A 17480-nucleotide genomic window follows, 5' to 3' on the forward strand; every position below is an offset into this window, starting at 1 on the left:
GGATGGTCTGGTTAATATAGCACTGTACCAGGGGATGGTCTGGTTAATATAGCACTGTACCATGGGATGGTCTGGTTAACATTCTTTCCATACCCAGGGGTTCTGTATTTAATTCCCTCTGAACAGCGGGAGGCAGCTTCTAAGGCCTCTCCGTTTGGTTGGAGTTCACTGTTCCACTCTCCTGCCATTGTTGGGCTAAAGGGCTTTGACACCTAATTGAAGATGTATCAAGCTCGGCAGCCTTAATTTAGCATTCAGTCCTCATAAAGTAATGTATTATTCTTCTTGGCTTGTGGAAATAAAATATAGCTTCAGACTATACATGACTCATTCAGTTCCAGGTTGGATGGTGTTTTCAGGTTTGGGTTGTTTTCCAGAGCATTTGCTGTATAGAGTTGGAATAATAATATTTGGTAGTTGTAAACCTTCCAGGTGATTCCGTAATTCCATCCAAAATCAGGTTGAAGGTTTTGAGTTTTGATTTGGAGTGAAGGTTATGTTGTAGAAGGTAGCCTCCTGTATATGTCCCTGACAAAAAAAATCTGAGTTTATCTAACTCTAAATCTATATTTTTTTAAGAACAAGCTGAAAAATGCAGGAGCTAATTTCCTCATGACCTCTCCTCTCTCTCCTCTCTCTCTCCCTCTCTGAAGTCTCTCTCTCGTTGAAGTCTTTCTCTCTCTGGTCTCTGGTCTCTCTCTCTCTCTCTGTCTCTCTCTCTCTGTCTCGCTCTCACTGCCTCTCTCTCTCTCTCTCTCTGTCTCTCTCTCTCTCTGTCTCTCTGTCTCTCTCTGTCTCTCTCTGTCTCTCTCTCTCTGTCTCTCTCTGTCTCTCTCTCTCTCTGTCTCTCTCTGTCTCTCTCTGTCTCTCTCTCTCTCTCTCTGTCTCTCTCTCTGAAGTCTCTCTGTCTCTCTCTCTCTCTCTCTCTCTCTCTCTCTCTCTCTGTCTCTCTCTGATGTCTCTCTGTCTCTCTCTCTCTCTGTCTCTCTCCCTCTGTCTCTCTGTCTCTCTCTCTCTGTCTCTCTCAGTGGGGAGATGTGCTGATGTGACACTAGCTGACATCCCATCCTGATCCGTCTCATAGTGTGTAGGAGTCAGGACAAAAGCCTGACTGCCGCTTCACTTCTCTCGGCTCCCTGTGTGTGTTATTGTCATTGTATTGTCATTGTATTGTCATTGTATTGTCATTGTCACTCAGTGCATAGAGTGTAACTCCCTCTGTGCTTTTCAAATGCCGTGTCCCTTCTGTACAGTAATTTAAAGTTTATATTAGTCTGAATTCAGAGGCTCTGTAACTCCCAAACTGTCCTACCTAGTCCCATCCACCAATCTACCAGGTGTGAAACAGGGAAGGGACTCAGGGGTTATGATCATTTGGTATAGAGCAGACATAACTCACTTTACTAAATTAATCAAAACAGGAAACATTTTACATTTGGCTAGAAATTCGAAAGGAAATGATCTCAACAGAGAAAAATGTCCTCCTGTGTGCTACCTATATCCCCCCACTAGAATCCCCATACTTTAATGAAGACAGCTTCTCCATCCTACCTATATCCCCCCCACTAGAATCCCCATACTTTAATGAAGACAGCTTCTCCATTCTACCTATATCCCCCCACTAGAATCCCCATACTTTAATGAAGACAGCTTCTCCATCCTACCTATATCCCCCCCACTAGAATCCCCATACTTTAATGAAGACAGCTTCTCCATCCTACCTATATCCCCCCACTAGAATCCCCATACTTTAATGAAGACAGCTTCTCCATCCTACCTATATCCCCCACTAGAATCCCCATACTTTAATGAAGACAGCTTCTCCATTCTACCTATATCCCCCCACTAGAATCCCCATACTTTAATGAAGACAGCTTCTCCATTCTACCTATATCCCCCCCACTAGAATCCCCATACTTTAATGAAGACAGCTTCTCCATCCTACCTATATCCCCCCCACTAGAATCCCCATACTTTAATGAAGACAGCTTCTCCATCCTACCTATATCCCCCCCACTAGAATCCCCATACTTTAATGAAGACAGCTTCTCCATCCTGGAAGGGGAAATCAAACATTTCCGGGCCCAGGGACATGTACTAGTCTGTGGTGACCTAAATGCCAGAACTGGACAAGAACCTGACACCCTCAGCACACAGGGGGACAAACACCTACCTGGAGGTGACAGCATTCCTCCCCCATATGCCCCCATAGACACAACTATGACGAAACAACCAATAAAAACGGGTCACAACTCCAGCAGCTCTGTCACATGCTGGGTCTGTACATAGTCAATGGTAGTCAAGGCGACTTCTATGGTAGGTACACCTATAGCTCATCTCTTGGCAGTAGTACGGTAGACTACTTTATCACTGACCTCAACCCAGAGTCTCTCAGAGCGTTCACAGTCAGCCCACTGACACCCCTATCAGATCACAGCAAAATCACAGTCCACTTGAACAGAGCAATACTCAAATCATGAGGCATCAAAACCAAAGGAACAGCACAATATTAAGAAATGCTATAGATGGAAGGAAAATAGTGTGGAAACCTACCAAAAAACAATTAGGCAACAACAAATTCAATCCCTTCTAGAACAACTTCCTGGATAAAACGCTCCACTGTAATAGTGAAGGTCTAAACTTGGCAGTAGAAAACTTAAACAGTATATCTAACCTCTCAGCTTCCCTATCAAATCCAAAAAACCTAAGAAAGATATTGAGAAACCTGTCCAACCAAAAACACAGAGACCCAGAAAACCTGAGTCTACGCCTTCACTATGGTGAATCACTAAAACAATACAGAAATACACTACGGAAAAAGAAGGAACAGCACGTCAGAAATCAGCTCAATGTAAATGAAGAATCCATAGAATCTGACCACTTCTGGGAACATTGGAAAACACTAAACAAACAACATGAAGAGTTATCTATCCAAAATGGAGATGTACGTATGGGTAAACCACTTCTCCAATCTTTTTGACTCTATAACAAAGAACAAACAGCAAAAACATATACATGATCAAATACTAATCTTAGAATCAACTATTAAAGACTACCAGAACCCACTGGATTCCCCAATTACCTTGAATGAACTACAGGACAAAATACAAACCTTCCAACCTGAAAAGGCCTGTAGTGTTGATGGCATCCTCAATGAAATTATAAAATATACATAAAACACTTTAACATCGTCCTTAGCTCTGGCATCTTCCCCAATATTTGGAGCCAAGGACTGATCACCCCAATCCACAAAAGTGGAGACAAATTTGACCCAATAACTACCGTGGGATATGCGTCAACGGCAACCTTGGGGAAATCCTCTGCATTATCATTAACAGCAGACTCGTACATTTCCTCAGTGAAAACAATGTACTGAGCAAATGTCAAATGGGCTTTTTACCAAATTATCGTACGACAGACCACGTATTCACCCTGCACACTCTAATTCACATACAAACTTATCAAATCAAAGGCCAAGTCTTCTCATGCTTGGTTGATTTAAAAAAAGCCTTCAAATCAATTTGGCATGAGGGTCTGCTATACAAATTGATGGAAAGTGGTAGGCATTAGCCTACATTGTCTCAACTGTCCCGCAGGGGACCCACCGATCCTGAAAAAAGCTTTAACCTGTTGGGGATAGGGGGCAGTATTTGCACGGCCGGATAAAAAACGTACCCGATTTAAACTGTTTACTACTCTTGCCCAGAAACGAGAATATGCATATAATTAGTAGATTTGGATAGAAAACACTCTAAAGTTTCTAAAACTGTTTGAATGGTGTCTGTGAGTATAACAGAACTCATATGGCAGGCAAAACCCTGAGACAAAGGGGGATTTACTATTCAATTGAAGATATGGCCAACAGTAGTGGCAGTATCGTCCGCTATTGTCCTCAGTCATTTGTGTAGCCAATGGTATTTGTACAAAAAGTGTAGTAAGTGTGAAGAGACTCATAGCTGAAGCTTTGTTAATTAGACATAATGAAGCTATGTTAATTAGATATAATGAAGATAGGTTAATTAGATATAATGAAGCTAGGTATTTAGACATAATGCAGCTTGGTTAATTAGATATAATGAAGCAGGGTTAATTAGATATAATGAAGCTTGGTTAATTAGATATAATGTAGCTTGGTTAATCAGATATAATGAAGCTTGGTTAATTAGATATAATGAAGCTTGGTTAATTAGATATAATGAAGCTAGGTTAATTAGATATAATGAAGCTTGGTTAATTAGATATAATGAAGCTTGGTTAATTAGATATAATGAAGCTTGGTTAATTAGATATAATGAAGCAGGGTTAATTAGAGATAATGAAGCTTGATTAATTAGATATAATGAAGCTTGGTATTCAGATATAATGAAGCTTGGTTAATTAGATATAATGAAGCAGGGTTAATCAGATATAATGAAGCTTGATTAATCAGATATAATGTAGCTTGGTTAATCAGATATAATGAAGCTTGGTTAATTAGATATAATGAAGCTAGGTTAATTAGATATAATGAAGCAGGGTTAATTAGATATAATGAAGCAGGGTTAATCAGATATAATGAAGCTTGGTTAATCGGACATAGAGAATCTTGGCTAGTCAGACCATAATGGTTAATTAAATACATGTTTTGGGTGCAGGGTAGACTGATGACGTGAAGGTTAATTAAATACATGTTTTGGGTGCAGGGTAGGCTGATGACATGAAGGTTAATGAAATACATGTTTTGGGTGCAGGGTAGGCTGATGACATGAAGGGAGAGTCTCTCTCCTTAGACGATAAAGGGGTAGACTGGAGACCTGAGAGTTGCTGGTTTGAATCCCAGGTCTGGTGTGTGTGAATCACATTACAGGAAATGACAATGCAGGAGGGTAGCAGAATCTCAGGTGCTATCTGCTGCCATTGTGCCCCTTGATCAAGGCACTGAAGGGTAACTAAATACTGTCTCGATCATCTTGTCTCTTCTCCTGCTGTTCCAGAGTGTCGTGTGATGAAGTCAGTGGTCTTTGGTAAAATGTCCGCCCCTGTGACCAGCCGTGGTTCTCCGCGCTCCATGGGCCTGTCTAGAGGCAGCAAGTCCCCCGCAGGTTCCGGTAAGACTGGAACACACACACACACACACACACACACACACACACACACCCTCTGTTTTGTTTGTGACTCTAACATGTGTTGTTGTCAGTAAATGCTTCAAACAGGGACTGTCCAGTTGGAAAGTTATTGAACTACATCAAATCAAATCAAATGTATTTATAAAGCCCTTCGTACATCAGCTGATATCTCAAAGTGCTGTACAGAAACCCAGCCTAAAACCCCAAACAGCAAGCAATGCATGTGAAAGAAGCACAGTGGCTAGGAAAAACTCCCTAGGAAAAACTCCCTAGAAAGGCCAAAAACCTAGGAAGAAACCTAGAGAGGAACCAGGCTATGAGGGGTGGCCAGTCCTCTTCTGGCTGTGCAGGGTGGATATTATAACAGAACATGGTCAAGATGTTAAAATGTTCATAAATGACCAGCATGGTCAAGTAATAATAATCATAGTAGTTGTCGAGGGTGCAACAAGCACATCCGGTAAACAGGTCAGGGTTCCATAGCCGCAGGCAGAACAGTTGAAACTGGAGCAGCAGCACGGCCAGGTGGACTGGGAACAGCAAGGAGTCATCATGCCAGGTAGTCCTGAGGCATGGTCCTAGGGCTCAGGTCCTCCGAGAGAAAGAAAGAAAGAAAGAAAGAGAGAATTAGAGAGAGCATATTTAAATTCACACAGGACACCGGATAAGACAAGAGAAATACTCCAGATGTAACAGACTGACCCTAGCCCCCCGACACATAAACTACTGCAGCATAAATACTGGAGGCTGAGACAGGAGGGATCAGAAGACACTGTGGCCCCGTCCGACGATACCCCCGGACAGGGCCAAACAGGCAGGATATAACCCCACCCACTTTGCCAAAGCACAGCCCCCACACCACTAGAGGGACCTTAGTTCTCCTCAGTGGGTAAAGGGCCTTAGTTCTCCTCAGTGGGTAAAGACCTTAGTTCTCCTCAGTGGGTAAAGACCTTAGTTCTCCTCAGTGGATAAAGACCTTAGTTCTCCTCAGTGGGTAAAGACCTTAGTTCTCCTCAGTGGGTAAAGGGCCTTAGTTCTCCTCAGTGGGTAAAGGGCCTTAGTTCAGTGGATAAAGACCTTAGTTGATGTGTCTTAGTGTGGATGAGTGAGAATTAAAGATGAACTATGTAGAAATCACTCTTCCATTTCCTGGTTGCTAAAACTCATATTGTCTCAGTTTATGTGACTAAATGATGTAGTTTAGAGAATCATGGTACCATCTAAACCACTGTGAAATGTATTTTCCATAAACTAAAATATTGTTGTTTCAGCTGTTTGAAGTTAAGAACGAGAAGCTTAACAGGGTAGTAGATTAATAGGGTAGTAGGGTAGTAAAGTGATAGGGTAGGGTAGTAGAGTAGTAGAGTAGTAGGGCAGTAGGGTAGTAGAGTAGTAGAGTAGTAGAGTAGTAGGGTAGTAGCGTAGTAGAGTAGTAGGGTAGTAGAGTAGAAGGGTAGTAGAGTAGTAGAGTAGTAGGGTAGTAGAGTAGTAGGGTAGTAGAGTAGTAGGGTAGTAGAGTAGTAGAGTAGTAGGGTAGTAGAGTAGTAGGGTAGTAGAATAGTAGGGTAGTAGAGTAGTAGAGTAGTAGAGTAGTAGGGTAGTAGAGTAGTAGGGTAGTAGAGTAGTAGGGTAGTAGGGTAGTAGAGTAGTAGGGTAGTAGAGTAGTAGGGTAGTAGGGTAGAGTAGTAGGGTAGTAGAGTAGTAGGATAGTAGAGTAGTAGGGTAGTAGGGTAGTAGGGTAGTAGAGTAGTAGGGTAGTAGCGTAGTAGGGTAGTAGAGTAGTAGAGTAGTAGAGTAGTAGGGTAGTAGAGTAGTAGGGTAGTAGGGTAGTAGAGTAGTAGGGTAGTAGGGTAGTAGGGTAGTAGAGTAGTAGGGTAGTAGAGTAGTAGAGTAGTAGGGTAGTAGGGTAGTAGAGTAGTAGGGTAGTAGAGTAGTAGAGTAGTAGGGTAGTAGGGTAGTAGAGTAGTAGGGTAGTAGAGTAGTAAAGTAGTAGAGTAGTAGAGTAGTAGGGTAGTAGGGTAGTAGAGTAGTAGGGTAGTAGGGTAGTAGAGTAGAGTAGTAGAGTAGTAGAGTAGTAGGGTAGCAGGGTAGCAGAGTAGTAGAGTAGTAGAGTAGTAGGGTAGTAGGGTAGTAGAGTAGTAGAGTAGTAGAGTAGTAGAGTAGTAGAGTCGTAGGGTAGTAGAGTAGTAGGGTAGTAGAGTAGTAGGGTAGTAGAGTAGTAGGGTAGTAGAGTAGTAGAGTAGTGAGAGTAGGGTAGGGTAGTAGAGTAGTAGAGTAGTAGAGTAGTAGAGTAGTAAGGTAGTAGAGTAGTAGAGTAGTAGAGTAGTAGGGTAGTAGGGTAGTAGAGTAGTAGGGTATTAGAGTAGTAGGGTAGTAGGGTAGTAGGGTAGTAGAGTAGTAGGGTAGTAGAGTAGTAGGGTAGTAGGGTAGTAGAGTAGTAGAGTAGTAGAGTAGTAGGGTAGTAAGGTAGTAGAGTAGTAGAGTAGTAGAGTAGTAGGGTAGTAGAGTAGTAGGGTAGTAGAGTAGTAGGGTAGTAGGGTAGTAGAGTAGTAGAGTAGTAGACAGACAGACAGACAGACAGACAGACAGACAGACAGACAGACAGACAGACAGACAGACAGACAGACAGACAGACAGACAGACAGACAGACAGACAGACAGACAGACTGAGAGACAGTGAATTGAAATTGAAAGAGAGAGATGGAAATGAGCAGGTGAAGAGGTTCTGACCATCTACAGTTAGTAGAAGAGGTTAGAGGGAGCGATTCATCGTCTGGAATGTGATTGGTAGAAACCGTTTCATAGGAGACGGCTGTTTTGAGAGTCAGTGTGTGTGTAACAGAGCGAGTGGGGAGAAAGAGACCTGGTTGCTGTGGAAACAAGAAGCAGACACAGCATGCAGTGGAAACAATAACAACGACCATATATGGAGCTGACTTCGTGTTTAGCAGTGTGACGGAACACTGAGATGATGGTACTGCCTTCTTATTGGGTGGCTACAGACAGGTGTTAGACAGGTAGAATGGTAACAGATTCTAGGAACTGAGTTCCATTCTCAGGTTATATTTCAAGTCCTATTTTCCATTCTCAAGTTATATCTGTCTTTAAAACAATGTATATATTTCACCTTAATTTAACCAGGTAGGCCAGTTGAGAACAATTTCTCATTTACAGCTGCGACCTGGCCAAGATAAAGCAAAGCAGTGTGACACATACAAGAACACAGAGTTACACATGGAATAAACAAACATACAGTCAATAACACAATAGAAAAAAAGTCTATATACAGTGTGTGCAAATGAGGTAAGATAAGGGAGGTAAGGCAATAAATAGGCCATAGTGGTGAAATAATTACAATTTAGCAATTAAACACTGGAGTGACAGATGTGCAGAAGATTGTCATAATCCGTGTATGTAGGTGGCAGGGAAGTCAGGCTCAGGAGAAACCAAATTGGTTAATCTGGAGTATTTCATTAAAAAACAAACTCCAAACCCAAAGTACAAAATAACATGGGTAACATAACCCGTCGCACACGATACAAAAACACCACGTAACATAACATTACAAACAATCACCGACAAGGACGTGAGGGGAAGCAGAGGGTTAAATACACAACATGTAATTAATGGGATTGGAACCAGGTGTGGTAGGAAGACAAGACAAAACAAATGGAAAATGGAAAAACTGATCGATGATGGCTAGAAGACCGGTGACGTCGACCGCCGAGCACCACCCGGACAAGGAGGGGCATCGACTTCGGTAGAAGTCGTGACAAAGATGAATGTGCAAGTAGAGATACTGGGGTGCAAAAGAGCAGAAAAACAAAAACAATATGTAGATAGCTGGATGGGCTATTTACAGATGGGCTGTGTACAGCTGCAGCGATCGGTAAGCTGCTCTGACAGCTGATGCTTAAAGTTAGTGAGGGAAATATAAGTCTCCAACTTCAGTGATTTTTGCATTTCGTTCCAGTCATTGGCAGTAAAGAACTGGAAGGAAAGGCGGCCAAAGTAGGTGTTGGCGAGAGAAATATACCTGCTGGAGTGCGTGTTGCTATGGTGACCAGTGAGCTGAGGTGGAGCTTTACCTAGCAAAGACTTATAGATGACCTGGAGCCAGTGGGTCTGGCAACGAGTATGAAGCGACGGCCAGCCAACGAGAGCATACAGGTCGCAGTGGTGGGTAGTATATGGGGCTTTGGTGACAAAAAGGATGGCACTGTGATAGACTGCATCCAGTTTGCTGAGTAGAGTGTTGGAGGCTATTTTGTAAATGAGATCGCCGAAGTCAAGGATCGGTAGGATGGTCAGTTTTACGAGGGTATGTTTGGCAGCATGAGTGAAGGATGCTTTGTTGCGATATAGGAAGCCGATTCTAGATTTAATTTTGGATTGGAGATGCTTAATGTGAGTCTGGAAGGAGAGTTTACAGTCTAACCAGACACCTAGGTATTTGTAGTTGTCCACATATTCTAAGTCAGAACCGTCCAGAGTAGTGATGCTGGACGGGCGGGCAGGTGCGGGCAGAGATCGCTTGAAGAGCATGCATTTAGTTTTACTTGCATTTAAGAGCATTTAGTTATTGGTGGTGACAGTGTTTCCTAGCCCCAGCGCAGTGGGCAGCTGGGAGGAGGTGCTCTTATTCTCCATGGACTTTACAGTGTCCCTCAGAAATTTAAACAATCGCTTTCTAGTCGCTAATCTGGATAATGTGCACCCAGGGTCGCTTATAAACCCAGGGTTGTTACAATATGGATGAAAAATCTATATTTTCCCATTCAGTGTCACACTCGCAACCCCCCCCCCCCCCCCCCCCACCCCCACCTTCACACTTTGCTAGCTCACTCGACCTGTGTTGATTGACAGTTTGCGGGTCCAATCAGAGGGCCGAGTGTACCCATCACCAGCCAATCCTGTCTCTGTCTGCGTGGAGAGTAGCCTAATCCACAAAATTGCAAAACGATACAAAACCTGGCCAGATCATTTCAAGTCATCAGTTTAAAGTCAAAGTCGTGTCCCGAGTCTTGAGGCTCCAAATCCAAGTCAAATTTCGAAGTTATTTTATTTTCTATCAGGTAGAGTCTCAAGTCATGAAGTCATGTGACTCGAGTCCACACCTCTACATGAATGGTTGTGTTGTTGTGTTGTTGTGTTGTTGTGTTGTTGTTCTGTTCTGAGCAGAGGATGTTGCACATTGACCCAAACCAACTCCTTCATACACACATTCTCTCCTCTCTCTGTCTCTCTCTCTGTCTCTTTCTCTTCCCCTCTCACCTCTCTCTATCCCTTTCTATGCCTCTCTCTCTCTATCCCTCTCTCTCTCTATCCCTATCTATTCCCCTCTCTCTCTCTCTCTCTCTCTCTCTCTCTCTCTCTCTCTCTCTCTCTCTCTATCCCTCTCTCTATCCCTCTCTCTCTATCCCTCTCTATCCCTCTCTCTCTCTATCCCTCTCTCTCTCTATCCCCCTCTCTCTCTATCCCTCTCTCTCTATCCCTCTCTCTCTCTTTCTCTCTCTCTATCCCTCTCTCTCTCCCTCTCTCTCTATCCCTCTCTCTATCCCTATCTATGCCTCTTTCGTTCTCTATGCTTCTCTCGTTCTCTATCCCTCTCTCTCTATCTCTCTCTATCCCTCTCTCTCTATCCCTCTCTCTCTATCCCTCCCTCTCTCTCCCTCTCTCTCTCCCTCTCTCTCTCTATCCCTCTTCCTCTCTCTCTCTCTCTCTCTCTCTCTCTCTCTCTCTATCCCTATCTATGCCTCTTTCGTTCTCTATGCCTCTCTCGTTCTCTATGCCTCTCTTGTTCTCTATGCCTCTCTCTCTCTATCCCTCTCTCTCTATCCCTCTTCTCTCTCTCTTCTCTATTTAGTGCACTACTCTTTACTAGGAATAGGGTGCCATTTGGGATTTAGCCATAGATGTTGTCCCTCCTGTAATCCTGTGCCCTACATTGGCCCTCATAGTGGGAGAGGAGAGGAGACCGTGATAACTATAACTCTGTTATGCTGCTCCACTGACTCACCATCCAACCGCTGGCAACAATATACTGTAACTGCATGTCTCTGTCGCCTTTCAAGATGTATCATGTTAATGATGCCAGATGTATCATGGTGCCAGATGTATCATGGTGCCAGATGTATCATGGTGCCAGATGTATCATGGTGCCAGATGTATCATGATGCCAGATGTATCATGGTGCCAGATGTATCATGATGCCAGATGTATCATGATGCCAGATATCATATTAATGATGCCAGATATCATATTAATGATGCCAGATATCATATTAATGATGCCAGATGTATCATATTAATGATGCCAAATATCATATTAATGATGCCAGATGTATCATATTAATAATGCCAGACAGTAATATAACTGGGTTCTAGGTAATACTGCTGTTGTTCTGAGGCAGTAATATAACTGGGTTCTAGGTAATACTGCTGTTGTTCTGAGGCAGTAATATAACTGGGTTCTAGGTAATACTGCTGTTGTTCTGAGACAGTAATATAAATGGGTTCTAGGTAATACTGCTGTTGTTCTGAGACAGTAATATAACTGGGTTCTAGGTAATACTGCTGTTGTTCTGAGACAGTAATATAACTGGGTTCTAGGTAATACTGCTGTTGTTCTGAGACAGTAATATAACTGGGTTCTAGGTAATACTGCTGTTGTTCTGAGACAGTAATATAACTGGGTTCTAGGTAATACTGTTGTTGTTCTGAGACAGTAATATAACTGGGTTCTAGGTAATACTGCTGTTGTTCTGAGACAGTAATATAACTGGGTTCTAGGTAATAATGCTGTTGTTCTGAGACAGACAGTAATATAACTGGGTTCTAGGTAATACTGCTGTTGTTCTGAGACAGTAATATAACTGGGTTCTAGGTAATACTGCTGTTGTTCTGAGACAGTAATATAACTGGGTTCTAGGTAATACTGCTGTTGTTCTGAGACAGTAATATAACTGGGTTCTAGGTAATACTGCTGTTGTTCTGAGACAGACGGTAATATAACTGGGTTCTAGGTAATACTGCTGTTGTTCTGAGGCAGTAATATAACTGGGTTCTAGGTAATACTGCTGTTGTTCTGAGACAGTAATATAACTGGGTTCTAGGTAATACTGCTGTTGTTCTGAGGCAGTAATATAACTGGGTTCTAGGTAATACTGCTGTTGTTCTGAGACAGTAATATAACTGGGTTCTAGGTAATACTGCTGTTGTTCTGAGACAGACGGTAATATAACTGGGTACTAGGTAATACTGCTGTTGTTCTGAGGCAGTAATATAACTGGGTTCTAGGTAATACCGCTGTTGTTCTGAGACAGACAGTAATATAACTGGGTTCTAGGTAATACTGCTGTTGTTCTGAGGCAGTAATATAACTGGGTTCTAGGTAATACTGCTGTTGTTCTGAGACAGTAATATAACTGGGTTCTAGGTAATACTGCTGTTGTTCTGAGACAGTAATATAACTGGGTTCTAGGTAATACTGTTGTTGTTCTGAGACAGTAATATAACTGGGTTCTAGGTAATACTGCTGTTGTTCTGAGACAGTAATATAACTGGGTTCTAGGTAATACCGCTGTTGTTCTGAGACAGTAATATAACTGGGTTCTAGGTAATACTGCTGTTGTTCTGAGACAGACGGTAATATAACTGGGTTCTAGGTAATACTGCTGTTGTTCTGAGGCAGTAATATAACTGGGTTCTAGGTAATACCGCTGTTGTTCTGAGACAGTAATATAACTGGGTTCTAGGTAATACTGCTGTTGTTCTGAGACAGTAATATAACTGGGTTCTAGGTAATACTGCTGTTGTTCTGAGACAGTAATATAACTGGGTTCTAGGTAATACTGTTGTTGTTCTGAGACAGTAATATAACTGGGTTCTAGGTAATACTGCTGTTGTTCTGAGGCAGTAATATAACTGGGTTCTAGGTAATACCGCTGTTGTTCTGAGACAGACAGTAATATAACTGGGTTCTAGGTAATACTGCTGTTGTTCTGAGGCAGTAATATAACTGGGTTCTAGGTAATACTGCTGTTGTTCTGAGACAGTAATATAACTGGGTTCTAGGTAATACTGCTGTTGTTCTGAGACAGTAATATAACTGGGTTCTAGGTAATACTGCTGTTGTTCTGAGACAGTAATATAACTGGGTTCTAGGTAATACTGCTGTTGTTCTGAGACAGTAATATAACTGGGTTCTAGGTAATACTGTTGTTGTTCTGAGACAGTAATATAACTGGGTTCTAGGTAATACTGCTGTTGTTCTGAGACAGTAATATAACTGGGTTCTAGGTAATACTGCTGTTGTTCTGAGGACAGTAATATAACTGGGTTCTAGGTAATACTGCTGTTGTTCTGAGACAGACAGTAATATAACTGGGTTCTAGGTAATACTGCTGTTGTTCTGAGACAGTAATATAACTGGGTTCTAGGTAATACTGCTGTTGTTCTGAGACAGACGGTAATATAACTGGGTTCTAGGTAATACTGCTGTTGTTCTGAGACAGTAATATAACTGGGTTCTAGGTAATACTGCTGTTGTTCTGAGACAGTAATATAACTGGGTTCTAGGTAATACTGCTGTTGTTCTGAGACAGTAATATAACTGGGTTCTAGGTAATACTGTTGTTGTTCTGAGACAGTAGTATAACTGGGTTCTCGGTAATACTGCTGTTGTTCTGAGACAGTAATATAACTGGGTTCTAGGTAATACTGCTGTTGTTCTGAGACAGTAATATAACTGGGTTCTAGGTAATACTGCTGTTGTTCTGAGACAGACGGTAATATAACTGGGTACTAGGTAATACTGCTGTTGTTCTGAGACAGTAATATAACTGGGTTCTAGGTAATACCGCTGTTGTTCTGAGACAGACAGTAATATAACTGGGTTCTAGGTAATACTGCTGTTGTTCTGAGGCAGTAATATAACTGGGTTCTAGGTAATACTGCTGTTGTTCTGAGACAGTAATATAACTGGGTTCTAGGTAATACTGCTGTTGTTCTGAGACAGTAATATAACTGGGTTCTAGGTAATACTGCTGTTGTTCTGAGACAGACAGTAATATAACTGGGTTCTAGGTAATACTGCTGTTGTTCTGAGACAGTAATATAACTGGGTTCTAGGTAATACTGCTGTTGTTCTGAGACAGTAATATAACTGGGTTCTAGGTAATACTGCTGTTGTTCTGAGACAGACGGTAATATAACTGGGTTCTAGGTAATACTGCTGTTGTTCTGAGGCAGTAATATAACTGGGTTCTAGGTAATACCGCTGTTGTTCTGAGACAGTAATATAACTGGGTTCTAGGTAATACTGCTGTTGTTCTGAGACAGTAATATAACTGGGTTCTAGGTAATACTGCTGTTGTTCTGAGACAGTAATATAACTGGGTTCTAGGTAATACTGTTGTTGTTCTGAGACAGTAATATAACTGGGTTACAGGTAATACTGCTGTTGTTCTGAGACAGTAATATACCGCTGTTGTTCTGAGACAGACAGTAATATAACTGGGTTCTAGGTAATACTGCTGTTGTTCTGAGACAGTAATATAACTGGGTTCTAGGTAATACTGCTGTTGTTCTGAGACAGTAATATAACTGGGTTCTAGGTAATACTGCTGTTGTTCTGAGACAGTAATATAACTGGGTTCTAGGTAATACTGCTGTTGTTCTGAGACAGACAGTAATATAACTGGGTTCTAGGTAATACTGCTGTTGTTCTGAGACAGACAGTAATATAACTGGGTTCTAGGTAATACTGCTGTTGTTCTGAGACAGTAATATAACTGGGTTCTAGGTAATACTGCTGTTGTTCTGAGACAGACGGTAATATAACTGGGTTCTAGGTAATACCGCTGTTGTTCTGAGGCAGTAATATAACTGGGTTCTAGGTAATACCGCTGTTGTTCTGAGACAGACAGTAATATAACTGGGTTCTAGGTAATACTGCTGTTGTTCTGAGACAGTAATATAACTGGGTTCTAGGTAATACTGCTGTTGTTCTGAGACAGTAATATAACTGGGTTCTAGGTAATACTGTTGTTGTTCTGAGACAGTAATATAACTGGGTTTTAGGTAATACTGCTGTTGTTCTGAGACAGTAATATAACTGGGTTCTTGGTAATACTGCTGTTGTTCTGAGACAGACAGTAATATAACTGGGTTCTAGGTAATACTGCTGTTGTTCTGAGACAGTAATATAACTGGGTTCTCGGTAATACTGCTGTTGTTCTGAGACAGTAATATAACTGGGTTCTAGGTAATACTGCTGTTGTTCTGAGACAGTAATATAACTGGGTTCTAGGTAATACTGCTGTTGTTCTGAGACAGACGGTAATATAACTGGGTACTAGGTAATACTGCTGTTGTTCTGAGGCAGTAATATAACTGGGTTCTAGGTAATACCGCTGTTGTCCTGAGACAGACAGTAATATAACTGGGTTCTAGGTAATACTGCTGTTGTTCTGAGGCAGTAATATAACTGGGTTCTAGGTAATACTGTTGTTGTTCTGAGACAGTAATATAACTGGGTTACAGGTAATACTGCTGTTGTTCTGAGACAGTAATATAACTGGGTTCTAGGTAATACTGCTGTTGTTCTGAGGCAGTAATATAACTGGGTTCTAGGTAATACCGCTGTTGTTCTGAGACAGACAGTAATATAACTGGGTTCTAGGTAATACTGCTGTTGTTCTGAGGCAGTAATATAACTGGGTTCTAGGTAATACTGCTGTTGTTCTGAGACAGTAATATAACTGGGTTCTAGGTAATACTGCTGTTGTTCTGAGACAGTATTATAACTGGGTTCTAGGTAATACTGCTGTTGTTCTGAGACAGTAATATAACTGGGTTCTAGGTAATACTGCTGTTGTTCTGAGACAGTAATATAACTGGGTTCTAGGTAATACTGCTGTTGTTCTGAGACAGTAATATAACTGGGTTCTAGGTAATACTGTTGTTGTTCTGAGACAGTAATATAACTGGGTTCTAGGTAATACTGCTGTTGTTCTGAGACAGTAATATAACTGGGTTCTAGGTAATACTGCTGTTGTTCTGAGACAGACAGTAATATAACTGGGTTCTAGGTAATACTGCTGTTGTTCTGAGACAGACAGTAATATAACTGGGTTCTAGGTAATACTGCTGTTGTTCTGAGACAGTAATATAACTGGGTTCTAGGTAATACTGCTGTTGTTCTGAGACAGTAATATAACTGGGTTCTAGGTAATACTGCTCTTGTTCTGAGACAGACGGTAATATAACTGGGTTCTAGGTAATACTGCTGTTGTTCTGAGGCAGTAATATAACTGGGTTCTAGGTAATACCGCTGTTGTTCTGAGACAGTAATATAACTGGGTTGTAGGTAATACCGCTGTTGTTCTGAGACAGTAATATAACTGGGTTCTAGGTAATACTGCTGTTGTTCTGAGACAGTAATATAACTGGGTTCTAGGTAATACTGCTGTTGTTCTGAGACAGTAATATAACTGGGTTCTAGGTAATACTGCTGTTGTTCTGAGACAGACAGTAATATAACTGGGTTCTAGGTAATACTGTTGTTGTTCTGAGACAGTAATATAACTGGGTTCTAGGTAATACTGCTGTTGTTCTGAGAGAGTAATATAACTGGGTTCTAGGTAATACTGCTGTTGTTCTGAGACAGTAATATAACTGGGTTCTAGGTAATACTGCTGTTGTTCTGAGACAGTAATATAACTGGGTTCTAGGTAATACTGTTGTTGTTCTGAGACAGTAATATAACTGGGTTCTAGGTAATACTGCTGTTGTTCTGAGACAGTAATATAACTGGGTTCTAGGTAATACTGCTGTTGTTCTGAGACAGACAGTAATATAACTGGGTTCTAGGTAATACTGCTGATGTTCTGAGACAGTAATATAACTCGGTTCTAGGTAATACTGCTGTTGTTCTGAGACAGTAATATAACTGGGTTCTAGGTAATACTGCTGTTGTTTTGAGACAGTAATATAACTGGGTTCTAGGTAATACTGCTGTTGTTCTGAGACAGACGGTAATATAACTGGGTTCTAGGTAATACTGCTGTTGTTCTGAGGCAGTAATATAACTGGGTTCTAGGTAATACCGCTGTTGTTCTGAGACAGTAATATAACTGGGTTCTAGGTAATACTGCTGTTGTTCTGAGACAGTAATATAACTGGGTTCTAGGTAATACTGCTGTTGTTCTGAGACAGTAATATAACTGGGTTCTAGGTAATACTGTTGTTGTTCTGAGACAGTAATATAACTGGGTTACAGGTAATACTGCTGTTGTTCTGAGGCAGTAATATAACTGGGTTCTAGGTAATACCGCTGTTGTTCTGAGACAGACAGTAATATAACTGGGTTCTA

General features: G+C 41.5%; 1 protein-coding gene across 1 annotated transcript in view; it reads left to right on the forward strand.

Moving 5' to 3' along the window:
• LOC106604030 (serine/threonine-protein kinase DCLK1) overlaps nucleotides 1–17480 on the forward strand; it is a 123871-nt gene that overhangs the window by 71524 nt on the left and 34867 nt on the right. Inside the window, 1 exon segment of the mRNA XM_045717442.2 lies at nucleotides 4974–5087. Within this exon segment, the coding sequence (XP_045573398.2) occupies nucleotides 4974–5087 (114 nt within the window).

This window comes from Salmo salar, chromosome 04 (assembly GCF_965601325.2).
Source record: "Salmo salar chromosome 04, fSalSal1, whole genome shotgun sequence".
In the NCBI taxonomy this organism is placed as follows: domain Eukaryota; kingdom Metazoa; phylum Chordata; class Actinopteri; order Salmoniformes; family Salmonidae; genus Salmo; species Salmo salar.